The sequence below is a fragment of the Hylobates moloch genome, unplaced genomic scaffold, assembly GCF_009828535.3.
Source record: "Hylobates moloch isolate HMO894 unplaced genomic scaffold, HMol_V3 SCAFFOLD_16, whole genome shotgun sequence".
In the NCBI taxonomy this organism is placed as follows: Eukaryota; Metazoa; Chordata; class Mammalia; order Primates; family Hylobatidae; genus Hylobates; species Hylobates moloch.
Window position 1 is genome coordinate 45,717,804 of NW_026652291.1, and position 18,919 is coordinate 45,736,722.

The window sequence follows — 18,919 nt, forward strand, 5'->3', positions numbered from 1 at the left end:
TTGTGCAGTCTCAGAAATAAAACCCTAAAGGCAGGCTGGGACCCTGCTGAAGAGGATCCTGAATTCAAAGCAAGGGATGGGCAAAGATGGTCACAGAAGGCTTTGAAATAGAGAAGTGACATGGTAATAGTGCTGCTTTGGGGAGATAAATATGTCAGCCATGTGCAGAGTAGTGCAGAGTGAGAAGAGGTGAGGCTGGAAGCTGGAGAACACTTAGGAAACAATCACAGTACTCCTGAGAGAAGGTGGTAAGTGTCTCTCTAGGAAGGTAGCCATGGAATGGAAAGAAAGCTGTAAAAAGAATTATGGGTGATTCCAAATATATGACATTTTGGACTAGGCAAAACTATGGAGACAGTAAAAGGATCAGTAGTTGCTGGGGTTAGGAAGGAGGAAAGGATAATAGGCAGAACACAGGAATTTGGAGGAAGTGAAAATATTCTATATAATACTATTATGGTGTATATATGTCATTATACTTTTGTTCAAACCCAGAGAATATACACCACCAAGAGTAAACTTTAATGTAAACTACAGACTTTGGGTGATGACGTGTTGTTGTAGATTCATCAGTTGTAACAAATATACTATGTGTCTTGGTCAATTTGGGCTGCTGTAACAAAACACCATAAACTAGGTGGCTTGTAAGCAGCAAACATTTATTTCTTACAGTTCTGGAGTCTAGAAAGTCCAAGATCAAGGCACTGGTAGATTCAGTGTCAGGTGAGGGCCCATTTTCTGGTTCACAGATGGCATCTCCTCTCTGCATCCTCAAGTAGTGGAAGAGACAAAGGCACTCCCTTGGCTCTCTTTTATAACGGCACTAATCCTATTTATGAGGGCTCTGTATTAGTCCGTTTTCACACTGCTAATAAAGACATACCCAAGACTGGATAATTTATAAAGGAAAGAGGTTTAATTGACTCACAGTTCCAAATGACTGGGAAGGCCTCACAATCATGGCAGAAGACCAAGGAAGAGCAAAAGGATGTCTTACATGGTGGCAGCCAGCAAAGAGAGAATGAGGACCAAGCAAAAGGGGTTTCCCGTTATAAAACCATCAGATCTCATGAAACATATTCACTACTATGAGAACAGTATGGGGGAAACTGCCCACGCATTTCAATTATCTCCTACCAGATCCCTCCCAAACATGCGGGAATCATGGGAGCTACAATTGAAGATGAGATTTGGGTGGGGACAGAGCCAAACTATATCAGCCTCCTCCCTCATGATCTCCTCACCTCCCAAAGGTCCCATCTCCTAATACTATCATCTTTGGGGTTAGGATATTAACACAGGAATTTTAGGGGAACACGGACATTCAGACCACAGCATCATGTGTGGAGGCAGGGGCATATGGGAAATCTCTGTGCCTTCCTTGCAATTTTGCTGTGAACTTAAGTCTCCTCAAAAAATAATAAGAATAAAGTGTTTTTTTAAAAGAAAGAGCTGGGTGCAGTGGCTCATGCCTGTAGTCCCAGGTACCTTGGAGACTGAGGCGGGAGAATTGCTTGAACCCAGGAGGTCAAGGCTGCAGGAGTCATGATGGAACCACTGCACTCCAGCCTGGGCAACAGAGACAAAAAAAAAAAAAAAAAAAAAAAAGAATTATAGGGACTGGCTAGATAATTCTATGTGGGGGATGGGGAGCAAAAGAGCTATTAAAGGGCAAACAAATTTATAGCACACATTTTTTTGCTATTATCCATGTTATACATAGCATTGAGGGAATCTGACCAAGAACAATTATTTTTCTCTTTGGAAATCAGAGAGCAAAATTCTATCAGTAAATGATAAATAGAAAGATGTTTGGGGATAGCCCTTGTTTTTATTCCAAAAGTAATTATTTACATAGTAAAGGAAACTTAGAGCGCTCTCTGATTGGAAACATTGGGAGTAGAATACATTTAAATCAGTTGGGTGAATTAGAAGATAGTGGTGGTGGTTGCATAACTATTATTATACAAACACTACTGAATTGTACACTTTAAAAGAGTGAATTTTATGGTATATGAATTACATATCAATAAACCTATTCTTCAAAACAGCAAAGGAATGTCTATATAGGATTTTAGGCACCTTTTCTTAAGATCTAAGTAAATTATAAATAAGTATTCACCTCCACCATTTCCCTAAAAAGATTTTTTCTCAAAGAAGACCACAGAATCACATTTCCATCTTTAAACAGCAGGCAAAAACAAACAAACAAAATCCAAAATATGATTCCAAGCTTATCAGATCTTTCACCATCATTTCATCTTAGTGCTCTGCAACTTTATGCTTTCCAAGGCACTACTGAGGACTCTGAAAAACATTTAGGCCCTAGTCTGTCTGCTAAAGCAATTATTTTTCCTTTAAGAGAATTTTTTGCTAAAGTGAAAACATCCTAGGCAATGCGAATCTTGGCTCTTCATAGAGAAAAGAACAACTTGCTGAATCATTTTTATTAAACATTAATTTTGCAAAACCAAAAGCAAAATCTATTATTCTGGCAGACAAGCTTTAAATAAGGCAGTGAGTTGGGGAAAGAGTAGTTATTCATATTCTTAAACCCCCAAACATGTTCATCAGCTTTGGCTTAGTCTTTTGCTAGAGAATGCAGGCTGTTTTTATTTTTAGCTCTCTTAACTAACCATACAGATAAAACTGATTAAAAATGGGTGTACCTGGATTTCTCAGTACCCATTTGTCATGTTAAATCACAGCCCACTTAATTTGAGAAGGAGAATGTTTTCTAGGTGACATAGAGGTTCCTAGAGTCTCTCTGGCATATTCATCCCTCATGGAGGACTCTGTTGTCAAATGTGTCACAGCCTCCAGACTGTGGGCCTGCTGATTTCATAGCACTTAGAAAAGATGTGTGGGAGTATTCAGGGAAAAAGCCTCCCAGCCTAACCTCTGTGCAGGCTGCTGCTGTCCATCACATGGGCAGCCTCAGGGCAGGGGATTCTGGGAAAGGTGAATGCAGATTTACTTTTGGTCATTGATTCTGGCTTTTAATTCTTGAATTTTAATATGCACCTCTCTCTGCACTGTCATTACAGTTTTTTATTATGCCCACACTTTTAAAAAAAATATTTCTCAATTTAATAGGGCTAATGTCCCCTATACCTGTTAATATTGGCTCTCTTCAAACAATAATTGGCATTTTTGTTTCTCTAATTCCAGGGAGAAGGGTAAGCCAGATGTTTGTCTAATGGAGCATTTCTATCTCTGTTCTCAGAAAACCTTTTTGTATAATTTGTTATTTTTTTTTCTTTCTGGCATTTTCTATGTCTCCATTTCAGTGCAGTAAGAGGAGCTTTATAGAGTTGTGGAAGTACCACCTTAAACCATAAGCCCCTTATCTCAATCCTAGCGAGTCAGAATAGGCTCTGTCCACAGGAAGAAGGCATCTGTAGGCACTTAACCCTCTCATTCCTTTTCTGTCTGTAGTTTTGGTAAATTTCAGCTTTTTGTGCTCAAGTCAGTCATCATCACGGTCATGACAGGATCTATGTCCTTTTAAAGTACATAATGAACCACCACCTGCTCGTGGAGCTGTGAAGACATCATGGCCTTGGACTCTGGGGACTTAGCATCTAAGGTGGACCCCAGAGAGCATGGGTGTGGACTGGATACGTGAAACTCCTTCTGGCCCATGAGAGGATGTCATTAGAGATAAAGGAAGAAACTAACGAACAGATGGTAATATGTTGGAGATGAAGTAGTGTTCTCCCTGAAAAATAAAGATAATAAGAAAATCAACAGCTCTCATTTATTGAATGTGTTTGATGTACCAGGCAAAGATCTAAGGGCATTATCTCATTTAGTCCTCCTAGCCACCCAATAAGGTGAGAGTTAATTATTGCCTTATCATAAAGATGAATTAACGGAGGCTCTAAGAGGCTAACTTGCCCAACATCTCGCAACTGCCGGTTAGTGGTAGAGCCAGACTACAAACTGCCTAAGCTATGGATCACCAATTGAATGAACTCCATTCTGTGAGGATGAGTCAGTGTTAAGAACTATTAATAGAATTTTAGGATTAAAGCTTTTCCTTGAGAAAAGTAGAATCATCTTCAGCAAGTCATCGTTGTCATCCTATCCCTTAGTGTTGCCAGAGAATTTTTAAAATAAAATAAAACATCTACCCTTCATGAGATTACTGAATTTGTCTGCCTCATGATGAGTGTTTCTGACCTCTTTTAATCGGTAGACTAAAAAGCTTCACTTTTGGCCGGGCGCGGTGGCTCACGCTTGTAATCCCAGCACTTTGGGAGGCTGAGGCGGGCGGATCACGAGGTCAGGAGATGGAGACCACGGTGAAACCCCATCTCTACTAAAAATACAAAAAAAAATTAGCCGGGAGTGGTGGCGGGCGCCTGTAGTCCCAGCTACTCGGAGAGGCTGAGGCAGGAGAATGGCGTGAACCCGGGAGGCGGAGCTTGCAGTGAGTCGAGATCGTGCCACTGCACTCCAGCCTGGGCGACAGAGCAAGACTCTGTCTCAAAAAAAAAAAACCAAAAAACAAAAAACTTCACTTTTATCAACACATATTGGGATTTAATGGCAATAGTTTCAGTTTCTTTTCATCCTTCTCCTACTTAGCTTTTGACTAGAAATAGTGGCCTGTGAATCCTTCAGTTTTTATTATAAGTACTTTTTTGAAGTTATTACAAATTGAAATTTTGAAAATCAGTGCCATTTTAAATGCATCCAGGTAACTGAATTTGCTGTGTCTTCCCAGAACAGCCACCTCCCAAGAGGGCATCTGTAGGTTAACAGAGCGACTCTCAAGGTACATTTGCCTCTGCGTGAATTAGACCTCTAGATGGTCCAGGAAACAGCTGCGGGGAAGTATCTGAGGAAATCAGATATTCCACAGAATCGTTGGTTATGTGGCAATTTCTAGTCTAGACAAGGCACTTTTATTTAGTGGATTTGTATTTAACAATATGGCAATGTGATTTCCTACCTGGGGCAAATGGCTTGTGCTCTCTCAGTTCCCACATCTGCCAGCTCTGCAGGAAGTACTGATAAGAATTAATTGGCTTTCCTGGGCCTTCAGGTTCAGTTCTGCTTCTCAGTTCCAACAATCCCCACAGGACTCTGCTCCAACATAATTTACTGTCTGGGAGGACTTTCTGTTTACAAGAGTTCTAACTGATAGGCACCATATCATGCATATATATTTTTAAATTCAATAAGTTAGAACCTTGAGAATTTTTCAGGGTATTTAGCTCAATTTTTAAAAATGAGACATAACTACATTCAAAGTATTTGAATTACTCTTTGTTTTTATGATGATTCTAATACGATCCCATCTAAAATATGTGAAAAAAGTTTTAAAAATAAAATGTGTGATTTACACAAATAACTTTGTTCCTCTTCTCTTCCTCTAGCAGGCAGTATTTTTAGAGTGTGGTAAAGGGGTCCTTCCAATTTCATACTGGGTTTTCTGAGCAAGACAGAGCTGGTAGGGTAGGAATGGGACTTCTTCCCAATTGTTGATTCTATTTATAGCCTCTCTAATAATATTTTATTTATAGAATAATATAGATGTCATTTAGATTCTGTTCCCTCAATTATTACTGTACATCTGAGAAGCCCCTGTTCTCAAAGGCATCACCTTGGGGGAAATTATGTTGATTCTGTTACACAGGAAAGCAATAAGTAAAAAGGAAAGTTGTGTCACACTACAGTGGTAGCCAATTAGTATAAAAATCATGGAAAGTTGGAAGGGAATTCTGCAGTTGTCTCATCCAGCTTTCTACAAAGTACTTGTTTCTGTCTAGACAACACTAGGTCTCTCTCTGCCTGTGTCTACCATGATCAGAATACTTTTATTCTGAGAATACTCTTGCTCTATTTCATTGTTGGATAACTCACATTTTAGGCTGTTTTTTGCATGAGAGATTTAAAATGTCCTCTTTGTAATTTGCATTAATTAGTCGTAGCTTGTTCTCAGTGCCTGCACAGAATAAGCCCACTCATTAATGGATTGATTGAACAGTTCATTTATTTATGTTCATTTTGAATTGGATGCTTACCAAGTGCAATGTAGTGTGCCAGACAAGCATCAAACTCCAGGAGCTGACAGGTTAGAAGAAGGTAACATGGACATATATAAGCTGTATGTCATACATGCTACATGAGCAGTATAAATTAAGTGCTATGAGAATGAAGAGGGAGACAATAGGATGGGATCAGGTCCTGCAGGCATTGGTCAGTGCTGTGATCTGAATGTTTGTTTACCACCCCCCTCAAAATTCAAATATTGAAATCCTAACCCCCAAGGCAATGATATTTGGAGTCAGGCCTTTGGGAGGTGATTAAGCTACAAGGGCAGAGCTCTCATGAATGGGATTAGTGACCTTATAAAAATGGCCCCAGAGAGAATCCCTCACCCTTTCTACCATGTGAAGTTACAGCAAAAAGATGGCCATGTAGGAAGTGGGCCCTCACCAGACACTAAATCCACTGGCACTTTGATCCTGAACCTCCAAGAGTAAATTTCTGTTGTCTATAATCTACATAATTTATAGTCTTTTTGTTGCAACCGCCTAAATGGACTAAGACAGTCAGCAAATTAATCATGGAGATGGTGACATTTAAAGCTCCTTATGTTTAATGGCTTGAGATTGAAGGGCAGAGGTTTGGATGTGGAGGTTGGAAGGATCCAGTGTTGAAAAAGTGTTGGGTAGTTTATATTAGTGGAGCTTAGAATTTGAATTAGAAAGTGGAAGACAGGGCTAGAAAAGCTGGTCAAGTGAGTGTGAGACTGTGAAGGGCTTTGTATGCCTGGAGTGGAGGGTGAGAGGAATGGTGGCAACAGGGCTGTGACCAGGTGGAATTCACATCGTCTCAAATGCCAGGCTACAGAGTTTAAGGATTATCCAGCAAGGCAATGCAGAGCCCAGGGGCTGGGCACTGTGCAAGTGACACTTTTGTTTAGTGAGATAACCCTGGTGGTAGGAGACAGTGGTCTAGAGGGATATGCAACATGCCAAGTATAGGTAATCAGGGCCAGGAGCCTTGTGGTGGCCTCTGCAGTGGGGGAATTGAGTGAAATTTGGATGATAATGACTGAGACACAGCCTTGGAAACCCAATAAACCACCTACTATGTCTTCTCCAGATTCCCTTTCTCACTCCCCACCTCTCCAGACTATTCATTTACATGGACAAACCCCTCCTCTCCTCACTTTCTGGTGAATAATTACTTATTAACACCTGCAAATAGTTCCAAATAACTGGTAGGGAATCCTAGGATCCAAATATCTGTAGTGAAATATATATCTCAGGTTGATTTCCCTGCCTCCAATGAGATCTACATATAAGCTGAGCCCATATAATGAAAGAAGCTTTAATAATTCTTCAGGATAAAGGTGTGTGTGCACCCATGGCCATATATATATATATATGGCCCGGTGTGGTGGCTCACGCCTGTAATCCCAGCACTGGGGAGGCCATGGTGGGAGGATCACCTGAGGTTAGGAGTTCGAGACCATCTGGCCAAAATGACAAAACCCTGTCTCTACTAAAATACAAAAATCAGCTGAGTGTGGTGGCACATGCCTGTGATCCCAGCTACTCGGGAGGCTGAGGCAAGAAAATTGCTTGAATCTGGGAGGCAGAGGTTGCTGTGAGCCAAGATCGCTCCACTGCACTCCAGCCTGGGCGACAGAGTGAGACTCTGTCCTCCGCCCCCCAAAAAAATCACTTTTCCTTATTTTGCAAATATGTATTGAGTACCTATTATTCATCAGGCCCTGTTTTAGGTGCCTATATTGGTGAGCAAAATAGTCAGAAATTCCTGCCCTGGTGGAGCTTACTATGCTGTGTGTGTGAGCTTACCTAGCAAGAGGAGACAATCGATGCATTAAAAACATGTTAACTATACAGTATTTAAGAAGGAGATAAGAGATACGGGAAAAAGAAAAATCAGAGAAGCGTAGCGGAGAATAGGATTGGCAGAAATGGGGAGGGGAAGGCAAGTTGCAGTTTGAGATGGAGGGTTAGGGTCATTTTTCTTAAGATGGTGACATTTGAGCAAAGACTTGGGGGTGAGAGAATTAGGTATATAGGTATCTAGGAGAAGAGAGTTCCAAGAAAAGGAAACAGCTAGTGCAAAGGTGCTGAGGCAGGAAAGTGCTAGAACGGCGAAGAGCCTTTGTGCTTTTCCACTGCCCATAGAGAAACAATAGCTTGTGCAACCAAAAAGAAAGCTAGGAAAAGACAAAAGTTAAGTTTGTTTGTAATAATGCTGGGTAACATTACCTGAAAAAAAAAAAAAAAAAACAACCTCACAGACTGACTTAACTGGGGCAAAGGGCATTAGGGAAGGTTTCTTGGCCTCTATGTTACTTGGGTGTGAATCCTGGTTCTACCACTTACTGCCTGTAAGATCTTAGGTGAGTTATTTAACCCCTTTGTTTCTCAGTTTCCTCATCTGTAAAATGAGCCTAACAATATTGCCAACCTTCTAGGATTGCTTTGGTTATGAAATGAGTCGATATTAATGAAAAGTTTAGAACAATGCCTGACACATAGCAAGCACTCACATGTTAGCTATTGACTTGTTACTGCCACTGTTTTGATTACTTTTATATGAGTTGTTGCTCTAGTCTATTCTTCAGGTGTGTCTTAAGACCTTTGATATTGTACCTGCTGTGTGTGTGTTTGTGTATATGTGTGTGTGTAATGTGTTTGTAGATGTAGAGAGTGTGGGACTTAATTTATACAATTGTAAAAATTAGATTAAAAATCCCACTGCTCAGCATATAGTGACGCCTCAATAAATGTTGGTTTTCATACCTTCTGGTAGAATTTTACAGCAAAGTAAAACAGCGGAGGGTTTTCCTTTTATGCTCACTTTTTTTTTTTTTTTTTTTTTTTTAGATGGAGTTTTGCTCTTTTTGCCCAGGCTGGAGTGCAATGGCTCAATCTCGGCTTACCGCAACCTCCTCCTCCTGGGTTCAAGTGATTCTCCTGCCTCAGCCTCCTGAGTCGCTGGGATTACAGGCATGTGCCAACACGCCTGGCTAATTTTGTGTTTTTAGTAGAGATGGAGTTTCTCCATGTTGTCAGGCTGGTCTACGAACTCCCGACCTCAGGAGATCTGCCTGCCTTGGCCTCCCAAAGTGCTGAGATTATAGGCATGAGCCACCGCACCTGGCCTATGCCCACTATTAATGAATATTTTGGCTGGTGTATTAGTAGAATTAGAGCTGGGTGAAAATACTCTATAGACTCAAACTTGGAAACCTGTCTTACCCTTAGCACCACCAGTGGAATGAAGGAATTCCCAGTGGGTCACTTTGAATATCACTGGATGGCAATGAATGGGCAGTAGGGGAGTAAAAGAGGAGGGAAACAAAACAAGGGGGAAAACTGAAGAAATAAACAGGGAAGCACACCATTAGGGTGATATGACATTGGAATGAGGCCCAAAGCTAGGAGGTCCTTTCTCTGAGGACCTTAAAAAAGAGACTGGATGGATCAGGAGTCCATGAATGAAAGGGCTGGACAAGTGGGTCCTTTGAGGCTCCTCCAAGCCATTGAATCTCCAAGAGCAGCTCCTGTACCCAGTCAGCTATCCTATTGTTGCAGTTACAATCCTGAGGTAGCCTAATTTCCACCTCTACTTAAAGAGCTGTTAATACTTTATATACAAAGAGGGTTTCTTTTAAATAATACTGAGATCAAGTCACTGTGTGTTGAGGTGGTAGATGTTGAAAATAAATTTCCTAGTCTTATAGGATCTGTCCCCAACTTATCTGGTCCTGGCAGTTTATGTGAGCCTCTGGGGTCTGTTACTAGAAAAATACCAGAAGTATGGACTATCGGGGAGATGACGAAATTTAACATGCTGGTGCTCTGAGGGAGCTCCGAGGGAACTCCGAGGCCTTAAGAAGAAAGGATGTCATGTCTTCACCAGGCAGGGGTGGGTGGTGGGTTAGACAGGAGAGAGAGCTGACACCAAGCACCCACTCACTGTCTGCTGCTGCTTTGATTCATAGGTGTGGCAGGTGTTTCCAGTGCCATGGACCACACCTTCTCAACAACATCAAAAGATGGGGAAGGATCGTGTTACACATCTCTCATTTCTGACATCTGCTATCCACCTCAGGAGGATTCTACATATTTCACTGGAATTCTTCAGAAGGAAAATGGCCACGTCACCATTTCAGAGAGCCCTGAGGAGCTGGGTACACCCGGCCCCTCCTTACCAGATGTGCCTGGGATAGAGTCTCGTGGCTTATTTAGTTCTGATTCTGGAATAGAGATGACTCCTGCAGAGTCCACCGAAGTGAACAAGATCTTAGCAGACCCTTTGGACCAGATGAAAGCAGAGGCCTATAAATACATTGACATAACCAGACCCGAGGAGGTGAAGCACCAAGAACAACATCACCCCGAGTTGGAAGATAAAGACTTGGATTTTAAGAATAAGGACACTGACATCTCAATTAAACCTGAAGGAGTCCGTGAACCTGACAAACCAGCTCCTGTGGAGGGAAAAATCATCAAGGACCATTTACTGGAAGAATCCACATTTGCTCCATACATAGATGATCTCTCTGAAGAACAGCACAGGGCTCCTCAGATCACCACCCCTGTCAAAATCACACTGACAGAAACAGAACCTTCTGATGAAACCACTACCCAAGAGAAGACCCCTGAGAAGCAAGATATATGTCTAAAGCCAAGTCCTGACACAGTCCCCACTGTCACTGTCTCAGAGCCTGAAGATGACAGCCCAGGATCTATCACCCCTCCATCTTCTGGAACAGGTAAAAGCCCTGTTATTGCTTGACTTAGGAAAACCAAGCATATGGAAATCTCAATCCCTAAAACAAATATTAAGGAATGACAATTTTCATTCAACATACTTTACTATCTGGGCCCCTTAAATTTCCTTTAGTTTAACTAATTTAGTTAATATTCAAGGTTTTCAATTTGTTGCTGATTGTACAAAGGTTGCAATCTTGGATTTCTCTTGGGTTTTCTTTGTAAAATTTTTTTTTCTTTATTTGAGGGGAGATGTTAGGATGATATACTGGAAACATTAAAATCCTCATGCAGCCCTACTGTCCAGAGCAGAGAATTCAGTACTGTCTGCTTCTCAGTTAGCTTTCGGCTAGGATCTGGGTTGTCTTAGTCTGTTTTATGTTGCTTATCACAGAATACCTGACACAAAGTAATGTATAAGAAACAAAATTTATTTCTTAACAGTTCTGAAAGCTGGGAAGTCTAAGGTCAAAGGGGCACATCTGGTAAAAGCTTTCTGGCTTGCTAGTGGGGACTCCCTGAAGGGTCCCAAGTGGGTGCAGGGTATAACATGGTGAGGGGGCTGAGCATGCTAACATGCTATGCTCAAGTCTCTCTTCTTCTTCTTATAAAGCCACTAGTCACATTTCCATGATAATCCATTAATCTGTTAGCTCTTTAATCCATTAATCCATGAGTGGGATCACCATTCATGAAGGCAGAACCTTCATAGTTGAATAGTTCGTAGTCCATAGCCTCTCAAAGGCTCCACCTCTCCATACTGCCACATTGGGTATTAAGTTTAAACACGAGTTTTGGAAGGGACATTCAAACTATAGCACAGGTCTCTTGGAGACATTATGAGGAGAGCACACTGGCTGTTCTCTCTAGACTGCCAGAAGCACCTTGGCTGGGGCATTTAACATTCCTGTCTCTAGCTCTAAGTCTGTACACTTAAAGGGAAGGAAAAGGTGGACTTCTGGATCTTTTAGGGATGGCACAGACAGGAAGAGGAAACCTAAACAAAGCAAACTCCTCCCTTCCCCTTTCAATCTCAACACTGTCATTTTGTATCTCTAGTTTATTGAAGTTCTGCATATAATTTTATTTTTGAAACCAAAAGATATACTTCATTAAAATTTTTAAAGTTTAGACTTGATTAGGCTATGGTCTTTTTTAACTTGAACATTCTCCTTCGGTGACTCAAGGCAGGATATTAAACAGCACTCATGTGTATTTTCTCAAACACAAAGCGGGCCTCTTATACCCCTGGCTAAAGGCCAGGGAGGCACTCTCTTCTCTCCAGCCTTTGCATCTCCACCTCTCTCAAATGTCCATGAGGTATCGAGATGAAGAGGACAGTGAGAGGTCCTCAAACCTTCCCCTGCCCCTGGTGACTGGCATTCTCCCATATCCCAAAGAGCTTTGGTATGCATCTCAGGCGAAAGAGCTTCTAGTAAACTCTGAAAGTGGAACCAAAGCCTGTAGAGGAGGAGCGACTGCTCTAAACCCTGATGGTGTAGTACAAATCCAAGTGTTGGAATAGAACAGAATTAATGAAAGTTCCTCCTATCTTCTTTCCCTGTAGATTTTAGCATCAATTCCTTCTCCCCAAAGTTCCTTCAGACTCATTCAACCGTAAAACTCCAAGGGTCTTAAAGATTCACTGAGCCAAGTCCCTGATTTTCAAATTCACTCATTCACTCAACAAACACTTTCTACATACTTTCTTTTGGTTGGGTACTCTATGAGGCATGACTGATGGGGAATTAACGAAAAATAAAAAACAAACAAAAACCAGTCCCTGCCTCCAGGGGGCCAGATGACCAAGGAAACAGTCCCAATCCAGTGTGCTTGGTGTCCTGAGAAAGGGAAATGTACGGTGCTGAGGAGCCCTGGAGTCCAGCGTCTCCCCAAGTGAACTGGGACCACAGGTGACTCTCAGAGGAACAGGAGGAAACAAAGAGGTGAAGGGAAGGGTGCCCTTCCAGTCTGAGGAGCTGCATGGACATGGAGTTGTGAGGGCCCAGTGAACTTCACTTAAGATGTAAATTGAGATTTGGGTAGTAATGACAAATCAGAAAACCAAGGCTCCAGGTGGATTAGATACCACTTGCCCCTGCCTAAAATATGAGGTCAGAACATATCCGAGTTTCCAAGCTTCCTTGTACTCTTTCTGGCAATGCATAGTAAAACTCTTTTATTATTTCCTGCCATAAAGATACTTGATGTTCTGAAGATGTAAGTTAATATAGTCAAGCTGTGTTTTACAGAGCTCCTGGGTTGTCCAGTAGTCAGTCCACAAGAACTTCAGCCAGTCCTCAGGAATAGGGAAATGCCCTAGCACGTATAGGTCTACTTACAGGGCACATGCTTCATGTAAAAATTACAGTTTGCAAAGGCTTGACAAAGGGTCCATTAATTTTTAGGGAATTTCCATTTTTAAGTAGCCATGGCCCGATTGGGTTCTGGAGAAGGTTCAAGAGAAAACAAAGGCAGATCTGGCTCACATGATGTTGGAGTTTTACGATGTTGGGTTGCCCACTTGACAGTATGGGGTTAGGACAATGATTGTCTCTGCAGCTGCAATCAAATAAACATTCTAAGCAAGGCATATTCAGGAAAGAGAAAATGGCCCATTACACATTCTCTCCTTGTTCAGCTCCTCTCTCCATACATCCCACATCAAAATACCAGAGTCATATGACAACAGATATGAATGAAATTAACAGAAAGAATCAGCTTCTTGTTGAAGCCTTTCTCCCTGCCCTTTTTATCCTGCGAGGTTTCTGACCCCCTTCCCATCTTCTTGTGACCCCTGGCACCATGTGACACTGTGCCCATAGACAGTAGAGGATATGGACTTTATTACATCTGTTGAGTCTTGGGTCACTCTGCCACTTCCAGTAACAACAGATAAAACAAAAATTGAGAATTGCACATAATTCTACATAGAAACTGAGGAAAAAGAAAGCAAGTTAAGCAAAAAAGAGTTCAGTTTATCATTGTTTAATAAATAAGGAAATCATCAAATCTGGAGAATAACTGAAGAGAAATTCTAATTTGGGTTAGTTTTAGCCACAGATGCTGATGTTTAAGCAAGGTGTCTAATATATTTATATTTCTCCCAATTCCAATAGATTATTCCATTTTGTAACGTTCTCCAACATACTTAGCTATTTTCACTAAATAATATACACTGAGGTGGAGAGGTGAGAATTCTTACAGCTGAAATACTGGAAGTCTCTTTTAAGCCAAGATCAGTCATGAAAAAAGTGAAGCAATTTAGGAAAACATAATAAATGCCCTGATGCACCAGACATTGACCAGGAGCACCACATTGTTTCTGACACAAACACCAAGAGGCATATTATGATGGTCCTGGGTGTTATGTGAGCTATTAGCCTCAAAAAGAACAATAATCAGGAAGTCATCCTTAAAACACCCCAGTTTCCCTCAAGAAGAAATGAGCAATTAAAAGTAAATCAACTTAAATTTGAAAACTACCGCTGCTATTTCCTTGCATTGATGGGATCTATGATTCTCCTACCCATTTTTAAAATTCATTCTTTTGTTCAAAAAATATTTAGAGTGACTTCTATACATCAGACATGCACTGGCCACTGAGACATTGTAGTAAATAAGATGTACAAGGTCCCTACCCTTGCAGAGCTTACCTGCTAGTCAGAGGAAACAGGCAATAAAAAACAAACCCATAAATAAACAGTGTAATTTCATAGTGTGAGCACTAGAAAGAGTGATAGAGGGTTGGGTGTGAGGGGGCCAAGGACTGCCCCTCTGAGGAGATGACACATGAACTGAAATCTGAATGAGCAGAAGGAGCCCACAGTTCAGAGAGAGGCTAGGAGGGACCTCAGGTATGGGGGAATAGCAAATGCACAGGGCCTGAGTCTGTATTATATGAGAACTGAAAGGGGGTTGATGATGCAGGGGAGGAAGAGGGAAGTGGGGCAGAGAACACCATTGGACAGATAGGCAGGGCCGAGATCGTGGGGAAGGAGTTTGGATTTGTTCCAAATGTAATTGGAAGCCATTGGAGGGTTTTAAGCTGAGAAGTGACATCACTTATTCATTCATCTATTTATTTAAGAAATATGTGTTGACCATTTACTCCACATCAGGCATTGTTCCATTACTGCCAGGATTCACGAGTGAGTGGTGCCTCACAAGAAAATCCTGGCTTCATGGAGCTTACAATCTAGTTGAGAAGGCATACACACAAATAACCAAATATATAATATAATATCAGGTAGTTATAATGGTTATGAAGAAAAATACAGCAGGGCAAAGTGTAAGAGCTTGGTGGCGGCGGGGGTGAGGAGAGGCTTATTCGAGGTAACAGCCTGAGCAGAGACTGAATGGAGTGAGGGAGCAAGTCATGTAGCTATCTGAGGAAGTGAGGCCAGGCTGAGGCCCTGAGCTGGGAATGTCTTCTCTGTTCCAGGAGCAGCTGGAAGACTGGCTTGGCTGGAGTAGGGGGAAGGAAAGGAAGTGTGGCAGTATCAGACTTGGGTTTTCAGTTGATGCTTCCGGATGCTGCGTGGAGAATGAGCCAGGAACAAAGGGAGTCCTAATAGCAGCGTCATTCACAGTTGGACACTGGTGTCTGCAACTTACTAAAATAGCCCATGTTCACCTTTCCTTTTATCCCTCTCAATTATATCATCATAATTATCATCAGCAGCAAACACATCACCCTGGGGTGCCTTTCTTATCTCTCAATTTTCGTATTTTATCTGATGATTTCAGGTGACTGTTTCTAGCTTTGCAGTGTCAGTCTTGATACATAATAACCAGTATCTTAGAGGGCCTTTGAAATTGTTGAAATTTTAAGCAAAGATACGGAAACTTCTGTTTTATTCTAAAATTTTCCCTAATTACTCCTAGCATTTTGTTAAAGTTTTAGTTTCCCTTAAGGACATAGGGAAGTATCTATAGGAGCTACAAGTCCCTTTTGACTCATGGTAAGGGTGGGTTATTTTTAAGGTAGCACCTTCACTTGCTCAAGATGGAACTCCTCAGACCCTTTTCTCCCCCACCCTGCAGCTGTCTGGAATCATCCTTACTCTTGAGTAAATAGAGCAAGACCCTGGGCCTTCTTTTTCTGAATGCACTAACATAGTAGTTTTCAACTGGAGGTAGAATTCCCAGATAAAACACAGATATTTCTTAGGGCATACCTATACTAAAAAAAAAATTTCATTGTTTAGCTGAGAGACAAATGTAACTGAGTGTCCTGTATTTTTATTTCCTAAATCTGCGAGCCCTAACTGGAGGTGATGTTAGAATCACATATGGAGTTATATCCAGACCTACTTCTACTAAGGCAGAATTTCTGAGGGCAGTTTTGAGCTACACACTTGAATAAGGGCCACTGTTGTAAAAATTTGAGCTGGCTCTCACATAAGTGCTATTTATTGCGTGCCTCCTGTGTGCCAGGCACTGTGCTGGGTACAAGGATATGATAATGAACAAACACAACTTGGCTGTACTTTGCTCCCAAGGCGCTGTCAGTCTGGGGTCAGGGAGAGTGGGAAAGGGTGAAAGGGCAATGATTAATTAAATCATCACACAAGCAAATACAAGGCTGCCTAGGGGCTCCCAGTTGTGCAGAATGAGTGGGCACCAGCCTGTCTCCCGAACAACACAGCATCAGGTCAGCTGGCACAAGGGTGGGCTGCTTTGCCATGTGGCCTCTCCGGAATATTGTGCAAGCAGGAGTTTCCTCAGTCCTAGCAGTTTGGGTGGTTAGACAGAGAGGCCTCTACGTGTGAAATCAGAAGGATGTGTGCCTCAGAAGGGGAAGAACCATCCAAGATAAGAATTTTCTTCCCTGTCCCCTCAAACAAGCTCATTGTTCCCCTGTTCATTTTATTCACTCAGGCTCACCGTTTCTGAGTAGCTTTTGAAACCCCTCTTTTTCCCACTCACCACATGAATCAAACCCAAAGTCAATGATTTCTCTTTCTTCTCTTCTATTTTTCTCCTCTTTCTATCCTATGGCCACTACAATTCACACCCTACCTCCAGTTGTCATAATTCAACAATTGCACTATCCTGTTAATGGGTTATACTCCTTCTACTTCCCTCCCTCCCTTTTTTTTTTTTTTTTTTTTTTTTTTTGAGACAGAGTCTCGCTCTGTTGCCCAGGCTGGAGTGCAGTGGCATGATCTCGGCTTACTGCAACCTCAGCCTCCCGGGTTCAAGCAATTCCCATGCCTCAGCCTCCTGAGTAGCTGGGATTATATGTGCCCGCCACCACGCCCGGCTAATTTTTGTATTTTTAGTAGAGATGGGGTTTCACCATGTTGGACAGGCTGGTCTCCCCGAACTCCTGGCCTCAGGTGATCTGCCCACCTTGGCATCCCAAAGTGCTGGGATTACAGGCGTGAGCCACTGCACCTGGCCTTCTGTCCCTTTTAAGCTCATCCTAACCCTTCCAGGATCCACTAATGCCTGCCTTATAAAAGACTGACTTTTTTTTTCTTTTAAGCTCAGGGGTACATGTGCAGGATGTGCAGGTTTTTATATAGGTAAACATGTGCCGTCGTGTTTTGCTGCACAGATCATTCCATCACTTAGGAGTTAAGCCCAGCATCCATTAGCTCTTCTTTCTGATGCTGTCCCTCCTCCCCCTTCACCCTCCGACAGGCCCCAGTGTGTGTTGCTCCCCCTCAATATGTCCATGTGTTCTTATCATTCAGTTCCCACTCATAAGTGAGAACATGTGGTATTTGGTTTTCTGTTCCTGCATTAGTTTGCTAAGGATAATGGCCTCCAGCTCCATCCATGTCCCTGCAAAGAACATGATCCTGTTCCTTTTTATGGATGCATAGTATTCCATGGTGTATGTACCACATTTTCTTTATCCAGTCTATCATTGATGAGCATTTGGGTTGGCTCCATGTCTTTGCTACTGTAAATAGTGCTGCAATAAACACACGTGTGCCTGTATCTTTATGATAGGATGATTCCTATTCCTTTGGGTATATACCCAGTAATGGGATTGCTGGGCCAAATTGTGTTTCTGCCTCTAGGTCTTTGAGGAATCACCACACTGTTTTCCACAATGGTTGAACTCATTTACACTTCCACGAACAGTGTAAAAGCATTCCTTTTTCTCCACAACCTTGCCAGCATTTGTTGTTTTTTGACTTTTTGGTAATAGCCACTCTGACTTTTGTAAGACTGTACTTCATTGTAGTTTTGATTTACATTTATCTAATTGTAAGTGCTGTTGAGCTTTTATTCATGTTTGTTGTCTGCATGTATATCTTCTTTTGAGAAGTGTCTGTTCATGTCCTTTGCCCGATTTTTAATGAGGTTGTTTCTTTTTTTCTTGTAAATTGTTTAAGTTCTTTTTTTTTTTTTATTATACTTTAGGTTTTAGGGTACATGTGCACAATGTGCAGGTTTGTTACATATGTATCCATGTGCCATGTTGATTTCCTGCACCCATTAGCTCGTCATTTAGCATTAGGTATATCTCCTAATGCTGTCCCCGCCCCCCCCACCCCCCACCCCACAACAGTACCCGGAATGTGATGTTCCCCTTCCTGTGTCCATGAGTTCTCATTGTTCAATTCCCACCTGTGAGTGAGAACATGCGGTGTTTGGTTTTTTGTCCTTGCGATAGTTTACTGAGAATGATGTTTTCCAGTTTCATCCATGTCCCTACAAAGGACATGAACTCATCATTGTTTATGGCTGCATAGTATTCCATGGTGTATATGTGCCACATTTTCTTAATCCAGTCTATTGTTGTTGGACATTTGGGTTGGTTCCAAGTCTTTGCTATTGTGAATAGTGCCGCAATAAACATACGTGTGCATGTGTCTTTATAGCAGCATGATTTATACTCCTTTGGGTATATACCCAGTAATGGGATGGCTGGGTTAAATGGTATTTCTAGTTCGAGATCCCTGAGGAATCGCCACACTGACTTCCACAATGGTTGAACTAGTTTACAGTCCCACCAACAGTATAAAAGTGTTCCTATTTCTCCACATCCTCTCCAGCACCTGTTGTTTCCTAATTTTTTAATGATGGCCATTCTAACTGGTGTGAGATGGTATCTCACTGTGGTTTTGATTTGCATTTCTCTGATGGCCAGTGATGATGAGCATTTCTTCATGTGTTTT

The 18,919-nt window shown here is 41.8% G+C and overlaps 1 protein-coding gene across 2 annotated transcripts in view; it reads left to right on the forward strand.

Annotated features, from left to right (window-relative positions):
• The window catches only part of RTN1 (reticulon 1), a 276,022-nt gene that overhangs the window by 115,064 nt on the left and 142,039 nt on the right, over positions 1 to 18,919 (forward strand). For both annotated transcript variants that reach the window (XM_032135112.2, XM_032135113.2), the window contains exon 2: positions 10,007 to 10,780. In XM_032135112.2, coding sequence (XP_031991003.1) covers positions 10,007 to 10,780 — 774 coding nt within the window. The remainder of the gene's footprint in view (positions 1 to 10,006; positions 10,781 to 18,919) is intronic.